General features: G+C 34.2%; 1 protein-coding gene and 1 pseudogene across 1 annotated transcript; one reads left to right on the top strand and one right to left on the bottom strand.

Moving 5' to 3' along the window:
• Positions 1-6,823: 6,823 nt before the first annotated feature.
• On the bottom strand, positions 6,824-12,306 carry LOC144547870 (putative disease resistance protein RGA3). The gene is made up of 3 exons (XM_078296551.1): positions 11,854-12,306; positions 7,269-10,205; positions 6,824-7,053 (listed from the first exon to the last, which is right to left on the bottom strand). Exons 1-3 carry the CDS (start codon positions 12,223-12,225, stop codon positions 7,039-7,041), a joined length of 3,324 nt encoding a protein of 1,107 aa, XP_078152677.1. The 5' UTR covers positions 12,226-12,306; the 3' UTR covers positions 6,824-7,038.
• Positions 12,307-13,101: 795 nt separating this feature from the next.
• Positions 13,102-14,007, top strand: LOC144547873 (UDP-glycosyltransferase 74E2 pseudogene; annotated as a pseudogene).
• Positions 14,008-19,024: the final 5,017 nt, after the last annotated feature.

A 19,024-nucleotide genomic window follows, 5' to 3' on the forward strand; every position in this document is an offset into this window, starting at 1 on the left:
TGCAAAGTTGGACTCAGAAGCACTCCTTCAACAATTCGAGTAATTTTTGAGTGATGATATATCACGATCTGTTTAGAGATTTTGTATGAAACTTCAGACTTGTTCTACAATGTCAAGACTACATGTCAGTCAATTTTTATAATTTTTGAAGATGTTTTTCTATGATAACCAAAGATGTAAAATTGGACTCAAAAGCACTCCTTCAGCAGTTCGAACAAATTTTGAGAGATGATATCTCATGATCTGTTTGGCGATTTTAAATAAAACTTCACAGTCTTGTTCTACAATGTCAAGACTACATGTTGGTCAATTTCCATGATTTTTAAAGATATTTTCCTATGTTAACCAGAGATGCAGAGTTGGACTCAAAAGCATTTCTTCAGCAGTTCGGGCAATTAATTTTGGAGTTATGATATCTCACGATCTGTTTGGAGATTTTGTATGAAACTTCACAGTCTTGTTCTACGATATCAAGACTACATGTCGGTCAATTTTCATGATTTTTGAAGATGTTTTTCTATGATAACCAGAGATGCAAAGTTGGACTCAAAAACACTCTTTCAGCAGTTTGGGCAATTTTTGGGAGATGATATCTCACGATCTGTTTGGAGATTTTAAGTAAAACTTTACGGTCTTGTTCTACGATGTCAAGACTACATGTTATCATCTCCAAAACCCGGTGCAGTATGATAGGTGGTGGCGGTGAGAGACTCGTTGGGTTGTGCTCCTTGTGCACCTGACATTGATCTTTTTTTTTGTAACCTGCAAAACTGATACTGATAGAAAAATAGAAATAGCAAGTACTGAAACCTCAACTGTTGAACTAGAGTAAGATTTGATTTGTAGAAATCGAACGAAAGAAAATTGGGAAATATTTTATATGAAGAAGCTACTAGCTAAGGGATGATTGGGGGCAATCCAACACGTGGGAGAGTTGGCTGACACGTGTCTGTCAGATTTAAGGATGAAGAAACGCGTGTGATTATAATTGTAATTGTAATAGCAAAGCACTCTGTTTGGGCCCTGACGCTTCATCTTGGGCCTATAATAAAAAATGTATTTTGTTTCAATTTTAAAAATTGAGGGCCGACAGAAAAATTTGTGATGATCGTTCTACTTGGTACAATAGAAAATTATCAAAGAAAACAGCTAATTACATCTAATCAGACATAGTTCAAATTATATAATTTGTATTATTTAGAAGAAAATATTATTTGATAAAACAGCGAGTTGGAATAATATAACATTATACCATACTGTGATATAATAACAGTAGTAGTAATATAATTTGTATCATTGTGCTCTATTAATTTCAAAAAAGACGAACAAGAGCACACATTTTCAGAGCAAAGCTAGGGTGTGATGTGCTCACCAAGAGAGTTTGGTGAGCACAACTCTAAAAGTATATCGGATAGATTTCAAATTTCGAATCCAAACCGTTCAAATTCATGTATTTTATGAGTGATGCATGTAGATGCAAAATTATAAAAGTTTCGAGTTTATTTGCTACAAGATCAGTCGGTCAAAGAAATGAATATTTTATAAGTTGATTTATAATTTTTTTTATATATTCATTTTTTATCATTTCTTTGACCGCTTGACATTGTTGCAAATAAACTCGAAACTTTCAAAATTTTGCATATGTATGCATCATTCATGAAGTACATGAATTTGAACGGTTTAGATTCGAAATTTGAAATCCATTCAATATACTTTTAGAGTTGTACTCGTCAAACTCTTTTGGTGAGCACATCCCATCCTAGCTTTGCTCCACATTTCCGCTCCGCTTCTCTCGAACAATTTAGACCATAAATCGGAAATGCATCAAAAATCGAGTCTAAAACGAGACTTTTTTGTTTGGATCCATCTATTTGTCATTGTTGTTCGAAATTGACCAAAATCTTATAACATTCTTTTAGGTAAACACACAAGAAATCCGTTAATTTGTGAAAAAGCCCAATTTCTGATGTTGATTCAGAAAAGCCCAATTTCTGATGTTCAATTCAGGAAAGCCCAATTGAAGTGATTGATCAAAGGCCTGATCAGCCTGTGTCCTGTCACTGTCATTCAGACAAGTTCACAAATCAAATGCTCTTTTCCTCTTCGCTAATCATATTCACAAGTTCACATATCCATTTTCTCTAGCCGGTCGGTTACAGCGCAAATTCACAAATTCATAAATAATGCTCCTTTTTTAGCGGATCTTTTTTTTTTTTGAAGGTCAGGGGCAAGATGCCCTCCGACATTTGTTGTATTAAAATAAGATAAAGTGTAATATTTACAAGGTCACCTCAGCTCATCATATTACATATTACATAGTCCACATAGCTACCTATTTGGACTAAGATGCTGCTAATAATATACAAAATCTTCTCACAAAATATCACCCCCTCTAGAAAGGGAGGAGAAAGCTTAACTTGTCAATAGTTATATTTAGTGCACCTCTTTTCTACTATATAATCGAGACACACACGTTGCCTTCTTCCTAACTTATTACATTGCATACATAGATAACAAGAGGAAACTTTGTGGTATAGCCAATACCGGCAACACTGAGATTAGGTTTTCCATCATCTGCTCCAGCACCAAAGACGGGCCCACCCAAGCCAGCCGCATCCTTGACCTTATCCTCCAACTTGTTGACCGGCACCCCCGGCTCGTCCTTGTCAGACCTTATGGCCATTCTCGGTGGATCTTCTGTGGCAACACCCGGCGCATTATGGTGGTGGTGAAAGACCCCTTGGGTTGTGCTCCTTGTGCACCTGACATTAATCGATCTTTTTTTTCTTTTTTTTCTTTTAATTGCAAAACTGATATTGATGGAAAAATAGAAATAGCAAGTACTGAACTAGAGTGAGACATGGTTTGTAAAATCGAAGATTAAAATGGGTTGAAATAGAAACAAATGGGTTGAAATAGAAATTTTGAGTTTTTCGATTTTATTTCCAACAGACTAGCAATAAAATCAACAAAAAAAAAAAAAAATCAGAAATCGTCTGCAACACGATATGAATTTATTAAAGAAATCAAGTGAAACTAGGGGTGTAAACGGATACGAATAATCTGCTCCATATTCGCTCCGTATCCGGAGATTATCTGTATTCGGATTAAACGGATACGGATAATTTCATGAAGATGAATATTTGAATCTGTATCCACAATTATCCGGATCCGAATTAAATTACTCCCAATCAGCTTTAACTTTACTGCTCCGGATAAAAGTTGTTACATATTATCTCATATTCATTTTAGTCTTGATTGTGGTATAAATGATAATACAATATGATTTTCAATTTAATCTCTTTTTTGCTAGTGATGGTGCTATAATAACACAATTTTCTTTTCTTTTTATCTCCATTTCTTTATTATTCATTCTTCATTCTTTTCCATTCAAGACTTTAGTCCGTGAATATAGTATGATTTTAGTCTCTGCTAAATTAGTTTTAGTCATTATTTCAAGACAACAACAAGTCACTTTTTTTGTATCTTAAAGTGCATGACTTGGTTATCCGACAATTATTCGTTTCGTTTGTGTTGTGTTTGTGTTGGGTGCAATATGTGTATGTTCCTTTATATACTTAATTTATCAAGATTAAACAATGCACATATTTATATAATTATGATGATGACTTCTGTTCATTTATATATGCGCCTGTGTGAATGAGAAAGATATATATCAGCATAAGAAAGAAATTAGACTGTATTAAACAAATTATACATAGTCATATGTTTGTTTTTCTTTTATTATTTCTAATGCAACACTTGAACCAATTAAAATTAACATTAATAATTCATGATTAATTCGGTTTGTCCGGTCAAAAGTTAGGTGTGGAACTCCGATAAAACAAACTTTTACTATTCATAAGTCATAACTATTACTTTTGTTGTTGTCTTAATTTTTATTTTGTTCTATTTATATTTTTTTTTCCAAATTAACCTCTAATTTTAGATATTTCAATAACATATCTAAATTAAATAATATGATTATTTTAAAATATGTCTCGAAATTATTTTTTATTTAAAATTATTTCACTTATCTTGCGGTGGTTCGAGTCTCAGTTCAGTGAGAGTACAATTGAACTAGTGGTGGTTCGAGTCCCCCTAGTGAGACGCGAATAGCTAGGGTGATTCGAGTCCCCCTGGTGAGGCAAACAAGATATAGTGGTGGTTCGAGTCCTCATCTAGTGGCACGACCAAGATCTAGTAGAGGTTGAGTCTCCCTGGTGAGACAGTTAAAAACTGAAAAGATAAATAAAGAAGTGTGTGTGTGTTTTAAATATGCATTAGTAAGATAGCATGTGAGGATATAATTTTAATATCTTGTTTGTGTTAATAAGTGAATTTGATAAACTCCGGGACTGGAACTAAATCCCGTAGTGAGAGACTATTCAATCTCTCACCCATTCTACTTTTACGTGTGTTCCAGAAAATGATGAGGCCGGAAATGAGGACGAATAGAAGGGATGTGGATCGGAAGGCCAACAAGCGGAGGTAATGAAGAAGAGACGCCTAAGCAAAGATCATGAGTAAGAGCAAGCGGAATTATCCATGTTTTGATTAAATGTCATTTATGGTCATTTTTAATTTTGTATGTTTATTTTCAGTAAATTTGATACACTTGAACAGGCATGGTTGTTGTCGTATTTTCAACCATATCTATCGTGATCATTGTTGTAAGTCTTTTATATTGCAAAATTACTGTGACATTTATGGATGTTATTGATAATGTATGTGATATGCATACGTCTTACGTGTAAATAATACGTGGCGGGTTGTCTCGGGGTGTAATATTTAATATATACAAATGATGCTGAGGTGTGTTTTTTCTGAACTTATTAATGATGTATATGAATTTATATTAACTATATATTGCTTTTGAGGGTGATACTTGTTGCTAGCATAATCAGATGGTTGGTGCATGGTATTCAAATGCAGTAGGATTTAATTTGAAGAATTTTTTTTATTATACCGGGATTGTGTGGAAATCTCACAAAGAATCAAGTAACAAAATACGAGTCAAAGAGGAAGGAAATGTAGGAGGGCTATAATCGAAAATATAAATTTTAATGTGTGCTAAGTGCAAGGACAAACAAAAAAATATTGAAAGAGTTAAGGGTAAATATAATGTATTGAAGTTTTGAGGGTACACAAGAAATTGACCCATTTTCAAAATATTACTTAGCTAAAAAAAAGGATGCACACATATCACTTATATCTTTTGTATTCTCTGCATGCTTTGATCATATTGAACAACTGATAAAAAAAAATTCGAAATGAAGAACTACAAATAAAAGAAATAAACTTCTAATTTTTTTAATTAGTATCAAATACTCTATGTATCAATAAATTTTGTTCAAATCTAATAAAAATAATAAAGCATAGCTATGTACAAAATTATGTAGGTAAAACAAAGAATAGGAATAAATTTTGCTGGCTAGCAAACGGAGATTATTTTACTATTTTATCAGTGTAATATAAAAAAAATGTAATTATTGTGAAAATATGTTCTTTCCTATAATATGATGGAATATCATAGCACAAAAATATTTATTATTTTTTATATTCAATATATATAACACAATTACATGTATTTTAAGGGCCTAATTAATTCACAAAAAAATTTGACTACTGTAATAGTTGAATGAAACATATCTCCTATTCTAAAGAAAATTTATCCTGCCTATATTAATTGAAATCTCATGGCAGGCTATCTATTGTCCTGCCTATATTAATTGAAATCTCATGGAATCACATGTTCATTAATTGGTGTTATATAAGGTCAGTTTAGTCATTTTTTTGCAAATTTAAAATGTTTGTTTTTAATTGACAGAAAGCTCCCATGCATTCAATTGTCAAAGGATTTGTCACTTGGGTTATCGAAAATCCAATATAGGTAAAGCCCAAATGAACAATTTAACTTTGTTAATTTTGTGTTCTTATACTTGACAGTGTATAATTTTTTGTTTTCTTCATTGAAAATGATCGTCTTCATATGTTTTCTTCCTTGAAAAGGCTCATGTTAATATTAATTGACAATTGTAAAGCACAAAACAAAAATATTGCAATCATTTTTCCCCAAGGGAAGATGTTGGACTCACAATGATTTTGTCACCCAATAGAAACCTAAGGTTGTAGCTAGCAATATTTTCTTAGAATATTTGGCGAACAAATTTTAATTTGAAAGAAAGTTAGACAGACATCTCGTAAAAGATGGAAAAAATGCTTTTATGTGGAATCAAATGTTTTTATTGGAAAAAAAATTGAAATAATTTTATTTGAAAATGTTTTTATATGGAAACAAATGTAATTTGGTAAAGCACCAGCTATTTCAATATATAACACTAATATAGGACACATCTTGGAAAAGATAATAACCAAAACAAACAATCTCATTTGATTAGCACTAATTGTTAGTCTGAAAGATATTTGAGGAGACTCTCACCATATGTAGGATTAGATTATTTTCCTTTTCTTTTCCAATTTGATTGTTGTGATTGGCCTATAGATGTTGCCACTGTAGGATAGGCAACCATGTTCTAAATTGTGTAATATCTTTCGTGGCAGGGGTTGTTCTACAAAAATGTAGAAATGGTGCAGCCAAAACTACAAACTTGAGAAGTTGCTATAGATAAGATGTGAAAATTGTGGAGTGCGATAACAAAAACTGGACCAAAGATTTGTTTTCCACTCAAAAAGGACTGGCTTAGTAGGTTTTGTTCCTTCAAAAGGTTCGTTTTAATTAATACTGTTAATTACCATACACTACACAAATATATTGGCTAAAGAAAAGAAAAATAGTAGAGATAAGGATAACGACAAAAAATTGGGTAATACAAAAATTGACTTAATCATTCTTTAATAGGCGAATATTTGAAGAAAAAGTAAGTAGAGAAAAAAAAATCAATGAAAATGAATCCCCATGAGAAAAGGAAATTATTTGTGTATTACAAAACATATAATAAATAAAATAGTAAATTTATTTCTATCAAGGGTCTTCGAGGAGACTCCTAAATGTTTCTTGTGGGGCAAAGCAAGACATCATCGAATAGATCGCTGCAAAAAAAGTTGGACAAGAGCTTAATTTTGTAGCAGCAACAAACAAGTAATATAAATATGAAATGTTTATTTGTCGAAACAGGTAATTTTGTAGCTTGATTAGTCAACAAATCCTACCAATGCCTATGGTTACATAAAAGCAAAAAAGTTCAGTGGCCTAAAATCTAAATATTAAAATAATAATTATTATAATAATAGGAAAATTTATGAACCTGATTTGATTTATGTAGATCCCCAATTTCAATGTCAGTGCAACCGCAGTGAAGAACACGGACATAAGGAATGAATGGCTCTGTCACCCGCAATTTTAATGTCAGGGTAGTCTCAATTGGAATCAATCCATCTGGCAGAACACAGAGCAATTTACAGTGTTCGATTTCCAACCTTGCAAGTGTTAAAATGCTATGTCGGCCGATATGTGGCTTTCCATGAGAGGAATCACCAATTGGCTCAGTGGATTCCACCAACTGTAGTCCATCCATTGTTATTGATTTCAGGACTTCACACCGGGAAATTTTTAGTATAGCCAACATATCTAGATTCCCTAGTCCAGTAATCAAATCAAGGCAGCGACAACCAGAAATCTTCAATTTCTCAAGCTGGGAGGACAACTGCTCTAGCTGTAGAACTCGGAAACCATGACAATCACGAATGACGAGGTGCTTGAGAGTGTGAAGATTGTTGAATGGAAGAGATTGAACCTTGTCACATTTATCTAACAAGATTTTCAACCTTGTAAGTGTTGAAATGCTCTGTCGGCCGATATGTGGCTTTCCATGAGAGGAATCACCAATTGGCTCAGTAGATTCCACCAATTGTAGTCCATCCATTATTATTGATTTTAGGACTTCACACTGGGAAATTTTTAATGTAGCCAACATATCCAGATTCCCTAGTCCAGTAATCAACTCAAGGCAACGACAACCAGAAATCTTCAATTTTTCAAGATGGGAGGACAGCTGCTCTAGCTGTAGAAATTGGAAACCATGACAATCACGAATGACAAGGTACTTGAGAGTGTGAAGATTGTTGAATGGAAGAGATTGAATCTTGTCACAGTTATCTAACAAGATTTCTTGAATTGATTGCAAGGAACATGGATCACATATCCATCCTGGCACTGTGGTAGAAGAATAAAATCCTACTCCAAGTTTTCTGAGGTTAGGATGTGGCTGGAGGGATTCTAACCAAGAAAAATCGGCATCATGGAAACCTATTTCTGGTATGAGCATTATTCCCAGCATTGATTTCAGAGGGTCAACCCAATCAGGATTACAGTTTATATAAAAAGCTTCAAGTTTGCACTTATTTCTCATGTTAGCACGCTGGACATCTTTTAAATTACTCACTCCATAAATAGTGAGATTTCCTTCAAGGTCCGTCATATCCTTTAACCAAGCTACATTTATAACGTTCACCCATGTTTTCATTGTCTTTATTGCTGGAAAATTAACAAGCCCACGCGGGAGATAATCCAATGAATTATATTGTTCAATAATTAAAGTTTGTAGATTGTAAAGGAGGCCAATGGATAATGGCAATGTTTCAAGATATGGACAGTTAATATCAAGATGAGCTAGATGTCTCAACTCGGAAATGGAATTAGGAATTCTTCTCAAATAATCCCCTTTCAATTCCAATACCCTGAGTGCTTCAAATTTTGTGAGGTTACATATTTGAAAATATATGGAACATTTTTTAGTACTTTCCGACAACCTTGAATTTAGATCCATTTCCTTGGTATTGTTTATACAATACTCGTGCTCTAAATCTCCATAGCATCCTCTTACATAGATAGAAAGGGTTCTTAAACCCACCAGATATTGTTGGAGAACTTGATTTACATATCCAGAGAAACCACCTACATATAAATGACATGCTTCTTGCGGAACGTTTTGCTTTTGAATATCAAGTGGTTGATTGATCTCCACCGAATAATGTTCATTCTCAGAATTAAGTCGAGCAAGATCATGGATTATATCATGCAACTTACAACGTTCTTCAGATCCACGTGAAAAATCATCAACAAAGGACCTCTGTTTTAACTCCTCATAATATTCAACACCAATATATGTGATTCTTCTTTTGCCCTTGGACTCAATGTAGCCATGAGAGATCCATAACTCTATCAAATGCATCTTTTCTAATATGTAATCTTTTGGGTACATTGAGCACAATAAAAAACACGGCTTAAGGTGGGCAGGTAGATGAGCATAACTAATCTGAAGTGCTGGGAATATATCATTTGATGGATTGGACTCCCAAAGATCATTTTCTAGAATCTCTATCCACCTTTCTTCATCTGTTTCATGCCTAAGGAGGCTTGCAATCGACTTCACGGCCAATGGCAACCCACCACACTTCCTCATAATATCCTTTCCCATATTTACCAAGTGTGGTGGCATAGTGTCACTTGTACCACAAAATGCATAATGCTGAAACAACTGCCAGCACGAATCTTCAGGCATGCTAGTTGGACTAAAACAGGTCGTTGTTTGCATGACATCTGCAACCTTTTTATTTCTTGTTGTCACGAGAATTCTAACCAGCTTTGCTTCTTTAAAGGGAACCTGGAACAACTCCCAAAGACTTTGATTCTCGTTCCACACGTCATCTAAAACAAGCAGTATTGTTTTTCCCTTCACAGAATTTGCAAGCTCCTCTTGTAATGAACTGCACTCACTCAAACCGTTCTTGGCTTTGGAATCGTTCTCGTCTTTGGAATCGTTCTTGTCTTTGGGGACTGATTCAATGATTGCTTTAGTGAGTCTCACAACATCAAATTCTTCAGAGACACATACCCACCCAAATAAATTAAAGCACTGGGTTACCCTCATCTCTTTGTAGACTAGTTGGGCAATGGTGGTTTTTCCGAGGCCACCTTTTCCAATAATTGAAATGACCAAAAATTGCTTTTCTTTTTCAGATAGTAACAAATTGATTACCTCCTCTATTTCATCATCTCTCCCAAAAATGCCTGCCTCATCTACCATGTGACCCGTTGGGGGTTGTAAAATTTTATTGTTCAGACGTCTCACCCCGTCACTCTCCCTTAAATGAAGAGCCTCACGATCATTCGCAATTTCGTCAAATCGACTTCTTATTTTTTTAAGCCGATCAATCATGCCATCAGGAATTTGCACAATGTGCTGTCCAAAAAGAAATGTATATATTATATAAGTATGCTAAAATTCATAATTTGTTAACTTAAAAATGATAATTAGATGAGAAATTTATTATATTATGTGACCACTCTGATGTTAGATTGGAAAAGCTGATAATATAACAAGTGACCATACATTCCAGTGGATTAATAGGGGTGAAAACGGAGCGGGTTCAGAGCGGATAATGCTGATACTATATCTGCATCCGTCAGATAATGAGCAGATACGAATATGAATACAGATAATAAACGGATATCAAAATTCAAAACCAAATCCGTCTTAAACGGATACGGATACGGAGCGGATAATTTACGAATACGGATTCGAATACGGATATGAAACAAATAATTGTCGGATAATTGAATTATTTAAACTTTAAGATACAAATATTAATTAACAAAATTCAAATATGAAAATGAATGAACAACTTAAGTTAGTTTATTTAAATTTGTAATTAAAATTTATGGAAATATCAAATTAAAATAAAAAATATAATTGAATGCCGGCTGGATTTAAAATGGAGACAATTATTAACAGAAATTTATATAAAAATATATATATATATTCAAAGCGAAATATTCAAAGCGAAGCTAGATGGCTAACTGCCTTTATAATAATATATATATATATGGCAGCAGCAGCCTTTTCCTCTAAAATTAAATAAACGAGTCAAAGACGTCAAGCTAGTCAAAGCCTTGCTCGAAGTACGAGCCTCATAAAGCAGCGAAATAGATGCGCTGGCTAGGTCTGTTGTCCGGATGCTTCAGATATAGCTTTAGTTCCACAATCATAACGGAAAATAAATATGGTTAATATATAAGCCTTGTCCGATTTGTAATCGTTATGCACTAAGATATCGGAGATAGAATGGGTTGGAAAATTTGATTCGGATACATGCAGTTATCCGATCCGTTTAAGCACCTCTATCTGTATCTAGGGGTAGCAACAAATCTTGTGGACCGCTCATGACTTGCAATTTAACTTGTTTGTTAATAACTCATTCGTTAATGGACTCAATTCAAAATTAACAAGTTTGAGCTGGGATCTATCTCACTGGCAAGCCAGGTCGGTTCAAATATGAATTTGTGAAATGATATAAATTTACGCGAATTTAGTATATATAAATTTATTTTGAAAACTATGTTGGTATGAAATTAAAGATTTAGTATTTTAGTACGTATGAATTTAATTATAAACTTAATTTATGGTAGTTAACTTTTTATTACATTATCTAATACATCTGGACTTTCAGTCCACGAGCTTTTGCAAGCTGGCTCGGCTTGTTTATTGTCAAAAAACGAGGCACGAGCCACTTTTTCAGCTTGAATTCGAATGTTGGTTCGCTCATGACTCGCTCGTTATTAAAATGAGCGAGCTATGAGCTTGGTCTAGCTCGGACCGAGCCAGCTCATTGCCAGCGCTATCCGTATCCGGATACTATTTCTCTCATCAAAGAATTATCCAGATCCTTATCCAGTCGACTCCATTTTCACCCATAGGTGGATACCAATCTAGCTAAAAAATAAATAAAAAATTGAAGCATCCTCTATTAAGTTTTAGTACCACACAAGAAGAATAATAACACTTGCACAAGTAAGATAATTTTTAATATCTATATGCATGAGGTACTAACCTCCATCTTCTCTGTCTTGTGAGAACCTGGAGCTTCAAAAGCCTTTCTTGCCTCTAGTTGGACACGGGTGACCTCATACCGGTACTCGCTGAGCACATCCTCGGCATTATAAGCGACCTTCTTCAGCTCCTTGAGCCATAGCTTTACAGAACGGTCTCTGATCTCCCTCTCCTCAGCATCGTACAGTGTGGCCTTGATCCGCTCCAGAGTTCGCATCAGCCTCTCCAGATCCTCCTCAAAAGCTCGAGCACGTCCCCTTTCGGAGTTATTAGAATTTGAGGAAGAGGAAGAAGGAGCCAGCACAGAGGCTCTAATTGAGGGGAGCAAATTGGTGGCTAGAGAGAGCACAGAGGTTATCAAATACCCTGCCATTTTGCTCTGTAGATTTCTTTGAAGAGGCTATTAGGAAAGAACCTTAGATCTGAGTGGTGAATGTGAGAAATGTGTGTAGAGTAAAGAGCACCAGAATTTTGAGTTCTGAGAAGAAGTGGTGTGGAGAAAACTTTGACCATAGAAAATTCATCCTAACCAAGGGGAAGAGGTATTAGTCGCCACCATAGAAATTTGGTATTATCGCTTATTAGTCGCGACCATAGAAAATTCATCCTAACCAAGATAATTCGGTATTATCACTTGTTAGTGGAGACCATAGAAATAATTGACAGCGAACCAAGGGGAAGCCTGGAAGAGTTAATTGCCTTCTGTTAGAATTAAAATTGGTTATTTACTTTCAATCAGATGAGGTTTTTAATTGAAGAGGTCATGCGGTCTTTGGCTTAATTATTTATTCTTATTATTATTTTTAAATCTAATAGGTGTACTATTATGTGTTGAAACTTTAAATAAAAAAGGAACTGAAAAACAGAAATAATAATTTTCGTTTGAGCCTCAAGTTCACAAGTATTATAAATAGATATATAAAAAAAGAGATATATATCTAATGATTAAAACAATGGGTTGAAATATAAATTTTGAGTTTTTCGATTTTATTTCCAACAGACTAGATATAGCAATATATCAACAAAATATTCAGAAATCGTCTGCAACACAATATGAATTTATTGAAGAAATCAAGTGAAACTTATCTTTACTTGATTGTACCAGCTGTGAGGAGGAGAAATTGTGCTCTTCAAATAATTGCTTAAAAATTGAAAAGTCAGCAATGAGTTGGCTACAAAGCAATATTCAATGAAAAGTCAGCAATGAATTCTAAATTGCTTGACTTATTATTGAATTGCTTCATCTGTTTTGCTTCACAAAAACAATGTCATGTATAATTTCAAGAAGCACAGTACATGGAGTCAAAATGGCGCGGTAAAACAATAGGGCCAACTGTACCGTCTTCGTACCTCTACAACCACCTCCCGTCTGACACATCGTATGGTTTCCACCTCTACACACCAACCATAACCCCTTGCATTGCATGGCTCGACTCAAAACCACCGCAATCGGTTGTGTATACCTCCTTTGGTAGCATGGCCTGCCTAGACCCGGCCCAGATGGAGGAACTGGCATATGGACTCCACGACTGTGGCAAGCCGTTTTTGTGGGTCGTCAGGTCAGTAGAAGCCGACAAAATACCCGAAAATTTTGCTGAGAAAGTGAAAGATAGAGGGGTTATAGTCTCTTGGAGCCCGCAACTAGAGGTGTTGGCGCATCAAGCAGTGGGGTGCTTCTTTTCACATTGCGGTTGGAATTCAACTGTAGAGGCACTCGTGCTAGGCATGCCAATGGTGGGGATGCCTCTGTGGACAGATCAACCGATGAATGCGAAATATGTTGAAGGGGTTTGGGAGGTTGGAAAACGGGTTAAACCGAAGAGTGGCGGGTTGGTGAAGAGAGAAGAGATTATAAGGTGCTTAAGTGAGGTCATGGAAGGAGAGAGGTGTGAGGAGTATAGGAGGAATGCAAAGAAATAGAGAGCGAAGGCTCAAGAGGCAATGAGAGAAGACGGAAGCTCTTATAAAAATATTGTTGAATTTGCGGCTAAGTACAGGGCCAACTGATACTACATTACATGTGCACATTATAGACTGGAATTTACTGGTATCGAGCCATGCCTCGATCATTTACTCTCATTCCTCACCTATTTATGTTATTGTTTTCATGTTTGTATCTTGTTCATATTTGGTGTTGAATCAGCTTTTCAATGTCTGTGAAGAAAATGGCCAAGGACAAACAAGCATTTCTCAATATATAAAGCATATATTTCATCAAAAAAAGTGTTGCCTATTTTGTGATTGTGGCTAGACTGATTTAAAATTGTTCAATTAAGGTTACCGTCAGTAACACTATCAGGAGTATTTTATGAGAATAATCACAAAAAACATGTATTCAACCAGGAATACCTAACCTCCTTTTCAAAATATTTTGTAAAATTAATGTTCTTCGCTGCCAGTGACAAGCAAATATATAAAATTATAAATCCAATATGCTCTCTACTCAAAGGAAATTTAATTCATTAATTATACCATGTAAAAGAAGGCAAAACAAAGTTGGGATAGTCATCAAACTTGGTACATAGAGAATGCACGGCATCAGGTCTGGCCGTTTCACCAAAAGAACCAAGACCCAATTCATCAGCATGTATGCCTCCAGTGATAAATGCTGATTGAATGTTTGCTCTATTTGATCCTTTTATGTCATGGTGCAGAGAATCACCTACTGTTATGCATTCCTTCGGGTCAATACCTGTTAACCCTATTGCTGATTCATATATCACCTAAAATGAAACAAAAGATATGTATGAGAACCCAAACTGAAACACGGGTAGAACACAAGTATAATACCTCATCAGGCTTTCCCATCCATCTCACATCTCCGCCCAGTTTCTCGTACTTAGCCCCTGGAGTACCTGACCAATGCCAATCACCTTATTTGTTAGTACGAGTGAGGCTACGATATTATGCATAGCGCACACCAGTCTGTACTATGGCTCCATATCTCCATTTTCAAAGTCCAAACGGTCGATCCGAACTGCTCAGCATGACCTCTATATGAAAATGAACTTGAGGACCAAATTTTACATTTTTAAGAAACTTTTTTTACAATTTTTTTTAGATAGCTAGGAAATCACTTGATCTAAAGATTCTAGAATTTATATGCATGAGGTAATAGAAATTTTGATTTTAGATTCAGACCGTCCGATCCGCTTTATTAAAGGGGCCCGTGCATTCCACCTTGGGCCAGATTGACCCGGATTCTGATTAGAGATCTAAACTCAAATATTATGCTACCTCAGAGGATTCGGACTCAAGATTCTTGACCATTAAAATTTAGTGATTTTCTACCTATCTAAAAAAATAGTATAAAAAATCTAAAAAAAATCTAAATTTAATAACCAGGTATATTTTCCATATGGAGATCGTGTTGAGCAGTTTCGATCGACCGTTTGAAATCAAAAAACAGATATATGCACGCATATGACATATCACTTGAACTACAAACAAAAGAAATAAGCTTCTAATTTTTTTAATTAGTATCAAATACTCTATGTATCAATAAATTTTGTTCAAATCTAATAAAAATAATAAAGCATAGCTATGTACAAAATTATGTAGGTAAAACAAAGAATAAGAATAAATTTTGCTGGCTAGCAAATGAAGATTATTTTACTATTTTATAAGTGTAATATAAAAAAAATTGTAATTATTGTGAAAATATGTTCTTTCCTATAATATGATGGAATATCATAGCACAAAAATATGTATTACTTTTTTCTATTCAATATAACACAATTACATGTAATAGTTGAATGAAACATATCTCATACTCTAAAGAAAATGTATCTCAAATCGGTATATGCATGTCTAATGAAATATACACCTTTAAAATATAGATATACTAATGAATGCGCTACTTAAATACTAGAAGTTATATAATTTCAAGGGCTTTGTGAAGAAGTGCATACCTTTTAGCATTTAAAATTTTATTGCAAGCTGCATTATTATTATGCTGCGGATGAGTAATCAACTAAATATCAACTTCAACGCGAATAGTTGTAGAAATGCAGCCACAAACTGATCCCTGTTGCTGTAGGAGTGCAGAAACTACATGGGACCCACTAGTTCTCGCTTCTCAATTTTTAGTTTCCCATGACGGTATCGTACAAGATTTATGTAGTGATGAACTTTTTGACCCGGTTTCTCTCTACATTTCACCCGCAACATATTTCTTGTGTAAAGATTAAATCACAGAAGATCTTTGCTCCAAAATCACAATGAGTAAATTCAGACAGCGTGTTGATGGACTGGGCTCAAGAGATTATATAGTAGGAATACATAAATACAGTATTTTTATTTATAAATAATATGAAAATTAATACAGGGTAATGGATTAATTGTATAGAAAATTTGCTTTAACAGGAGGAGCCAAGAATACCCGATTTTTTTAAAAATACCCATTAAAAAAATTAATTTAATAAAAATAACCAGATCTGAACTGAAATTTTAAAAATACCCAAATCGCGGATTTTTTCCGCGACCCAGAATTTTTATTCCGGGCCGCAGAAAAAATTCGCGCCCCGAAATTTTTTTTTTTATTATTTTTTATTCCGAGCGCTGATATTTTCCGCGGCCCGGATTTTTAAATTTTTTTTTTTTTTTTTTTATAGAGTTTGGAGAAAAAAATATTGTTTTTTTGGCCCAACTTTGCACCTCTGGTTAACATATCAGAACACCTTCAAAAATAATGAAAATTTACCGACATGCATTCTTAACTTCATAGAATAAGACTGTAAAGTTTCATACAAAATCTCAAAACAGATCGTGAGATATCGGTTCTCAAAAATTGCCCGAACTGCTGAAGGAGTGCTTCTGAGCCCAACTTTGCACCTCCGATTAACATAGCAAAACACCTACAAAAATCATGAAAATTTACCTACATGCATTTTTGACTTCATAAAACAAGACTGTGAAGTTTCATACAAAATCTCAAAACAGATCGTGAGATATCGGCTCTCAAAAATTACCCGAACTGCTGAGGGAGTGCTTCTGAGCCCAAATAACATACCAAAACACCTTCCAAAATCATGAAAATTTACCGACATGCATTCTTGACTTCATAAAACAAGACTGTGAAGTTTCATACAAAATCTCAAAACAGATCGTGAGATATCGGCTCTCAAAAATTGCCCGAACTGCTGAAGGAGTGCTTCTGAGCCCAAGTTTGCACCTCTGATTAACATACCAAAACACATTCAAAAATCATGAAAATTTACCTACATGCATTCTTGAATTCATAAAATAACACTATGAAGTTTCGTACAAAAGCTCAAAACAGATCGTGAGATATCGGCTCTCAAAAATTGCCCGAACTACTGAATGAGTGCTTCTGAGCCCAACTTTGCATCTCTGGTTAACATGTCAAAAAACCTTCAAAAATCATGACAATTTACCGACATGCATTCTTGGCCATTATTTGCATTATTTGAGATTCGAATCTAAAAAGTTCACGAATCAATTTCGAACAAACTATATATATCCAGTTTGAGTTTGAGTTTGAATAAGATTGAAAACAAATTGTTTTGGTATGTTAATTAGAGGTGCAAAGTTGGGCTCAGAAGCACTCCTTCAGCAGTTCGGTCAAATTTTGAGAGTCGATATCTCACGATCTATTTTGATATTTTGTATAAAACTGCACAATCTTGTTTTATGAAGTCAAAAATACATGTTGGTAAATTTTCATGATTTTTGAAGGTGTTTTGGTATGTTAATCAGAGGTGCAAAGTTGGGCTCAGAAGCACTCCTTCAGCAGTTCGGGCAATTTTTGAGAGCCGATATCTCACGATCTGTTTTGAGATTTTGTATGAAACTTCACAGTCTTGTTTTATGAAGTCAAAAATGCATGTCGGTAAATTTTTATGATTTTTGAAGGTGTTTTGCTATGTTAATCATAGGTGCAAAGTTGGGCTCAGAGCACTCCTTCAGCAGTTCGGGCAATTTTTGAGAACCGATATCTCACGATCTGTTTTGAGATTTTGTATGAAACTTTACAGTCTTATTCTATGAAGTTAAGAATGCATGTCGGTAAAATTTCATGATTTTTGAAGGTGTTCTGATGTCTTAACCAGAGGTGCAAAGTTGGGCCAAAAAAACAATATTTTTTTTTCTCCAAACTCTAAAAAAAAATATATATATTTAATAATCCGGGCCGAGGAAAATATCCGCGCTCGGAATAAAAAATAAATTTTTTTTTATTTTCGGGCCCCGAATTTTTTCCGCTGCCCGGAATAAAAATTCTGATTCGCGGAAAAAATCCGCGATTTGGGTATTTTTAAAATTTCAGTTGAGATCTGGTTATTTTTATTAAATTCATTTTTTTAATGGGTATTTTTAAAAAATCGGCAAAAATACCTCATACTACAAAAAAATATATATTCCCTAACTAAAAGAACCGAAAATAATTTACAGTTCGTATAGAAGAACCGATAAATTTTAGGTTTTGTCTACATAATTAAAATATCATGGCAAGCTATCTATTGTCCTGCCTATATTAAGTTGTAGTGTTTTGAGTTAAAAACTGTTGGCGTCCATCCAAGGAATCACAAAACTTTGTTAATTTTGTGTTCTTATACTTGACAGTGTATACTTTTTTGTTTTCTTCATTGAAAATGGTCATCTTCATAGGTTTTCTTCCTTGAAAAGGCTCATGTTAATATTAATTGACAATTGTAAAGCACAAAACAAAAATATTGCAATCATTTTTCCCCAAGGGAAGATGTTGGACTCACAATGATTTTGTCACCCAATAGAAACGTTGTAGCAATATTTTCTTAGAATATTTGGCGAACAAATTTTAATTTGAAATAATTTCATAATCTTTATTTGAAAGAAAGCTAGACAGACATTTCGTAAAAGATGGAAAAAATGGTTTTATGTGGAATCAAATGTTTTTATTGGAAAAAAAATTGAAATAATTTTATTTGAAAATATTTTTATATGGAAACAAATGTAATTTGGTAAAGAACCAGCTATTTCAATATATAACACTAATATATATATTTTTCTTTATAGTTTACGGCAAATGCTGTCAACAGAAATATTGATAGTCTGAAAGATATTTGAATACAAAAAAATAGTTGAGATAAGGATAACTACAAAAAATTGACTGTTGGCTTGTTTAATCGTTCTTTAAGAGATGATTTGAAGAAAAAAAAATATGTATAGAAAAA

This window comes from Carex rostrata, chromosome 32 (genome assembly GCF_964058835.1).
Source record: "Carex rostrata chromosome 32, lpCarRost1.2, whole genome shotgun sequence".
Taxonomy (NCBI): domain Eukaryota; kingdom Viridiplantae; phylum Streptophyta; class Magnoliopsida; order Poales; family Cyperaceae; genus Carex; species Carex rostrata.

What these genes read in the sequence shown, in the direction of transcription:
- LOC144547870 (XM_078296551.1), bottom strand. Translation starts at nt 12,225, where the DNA reads ATGGCAGGGTATTTGATAACCTCTGTGCTCTCTCTAGCCACCAATTTG. An exon ending in ACAAGACAGAGAAGATGGAG is followed by an intron (nt 10,206 to 11,853) that starts GTTAGTACCTCA and finishes CTTTTTGGACAG; the next exon opens with CACATTGTGCAAATTCCTGA.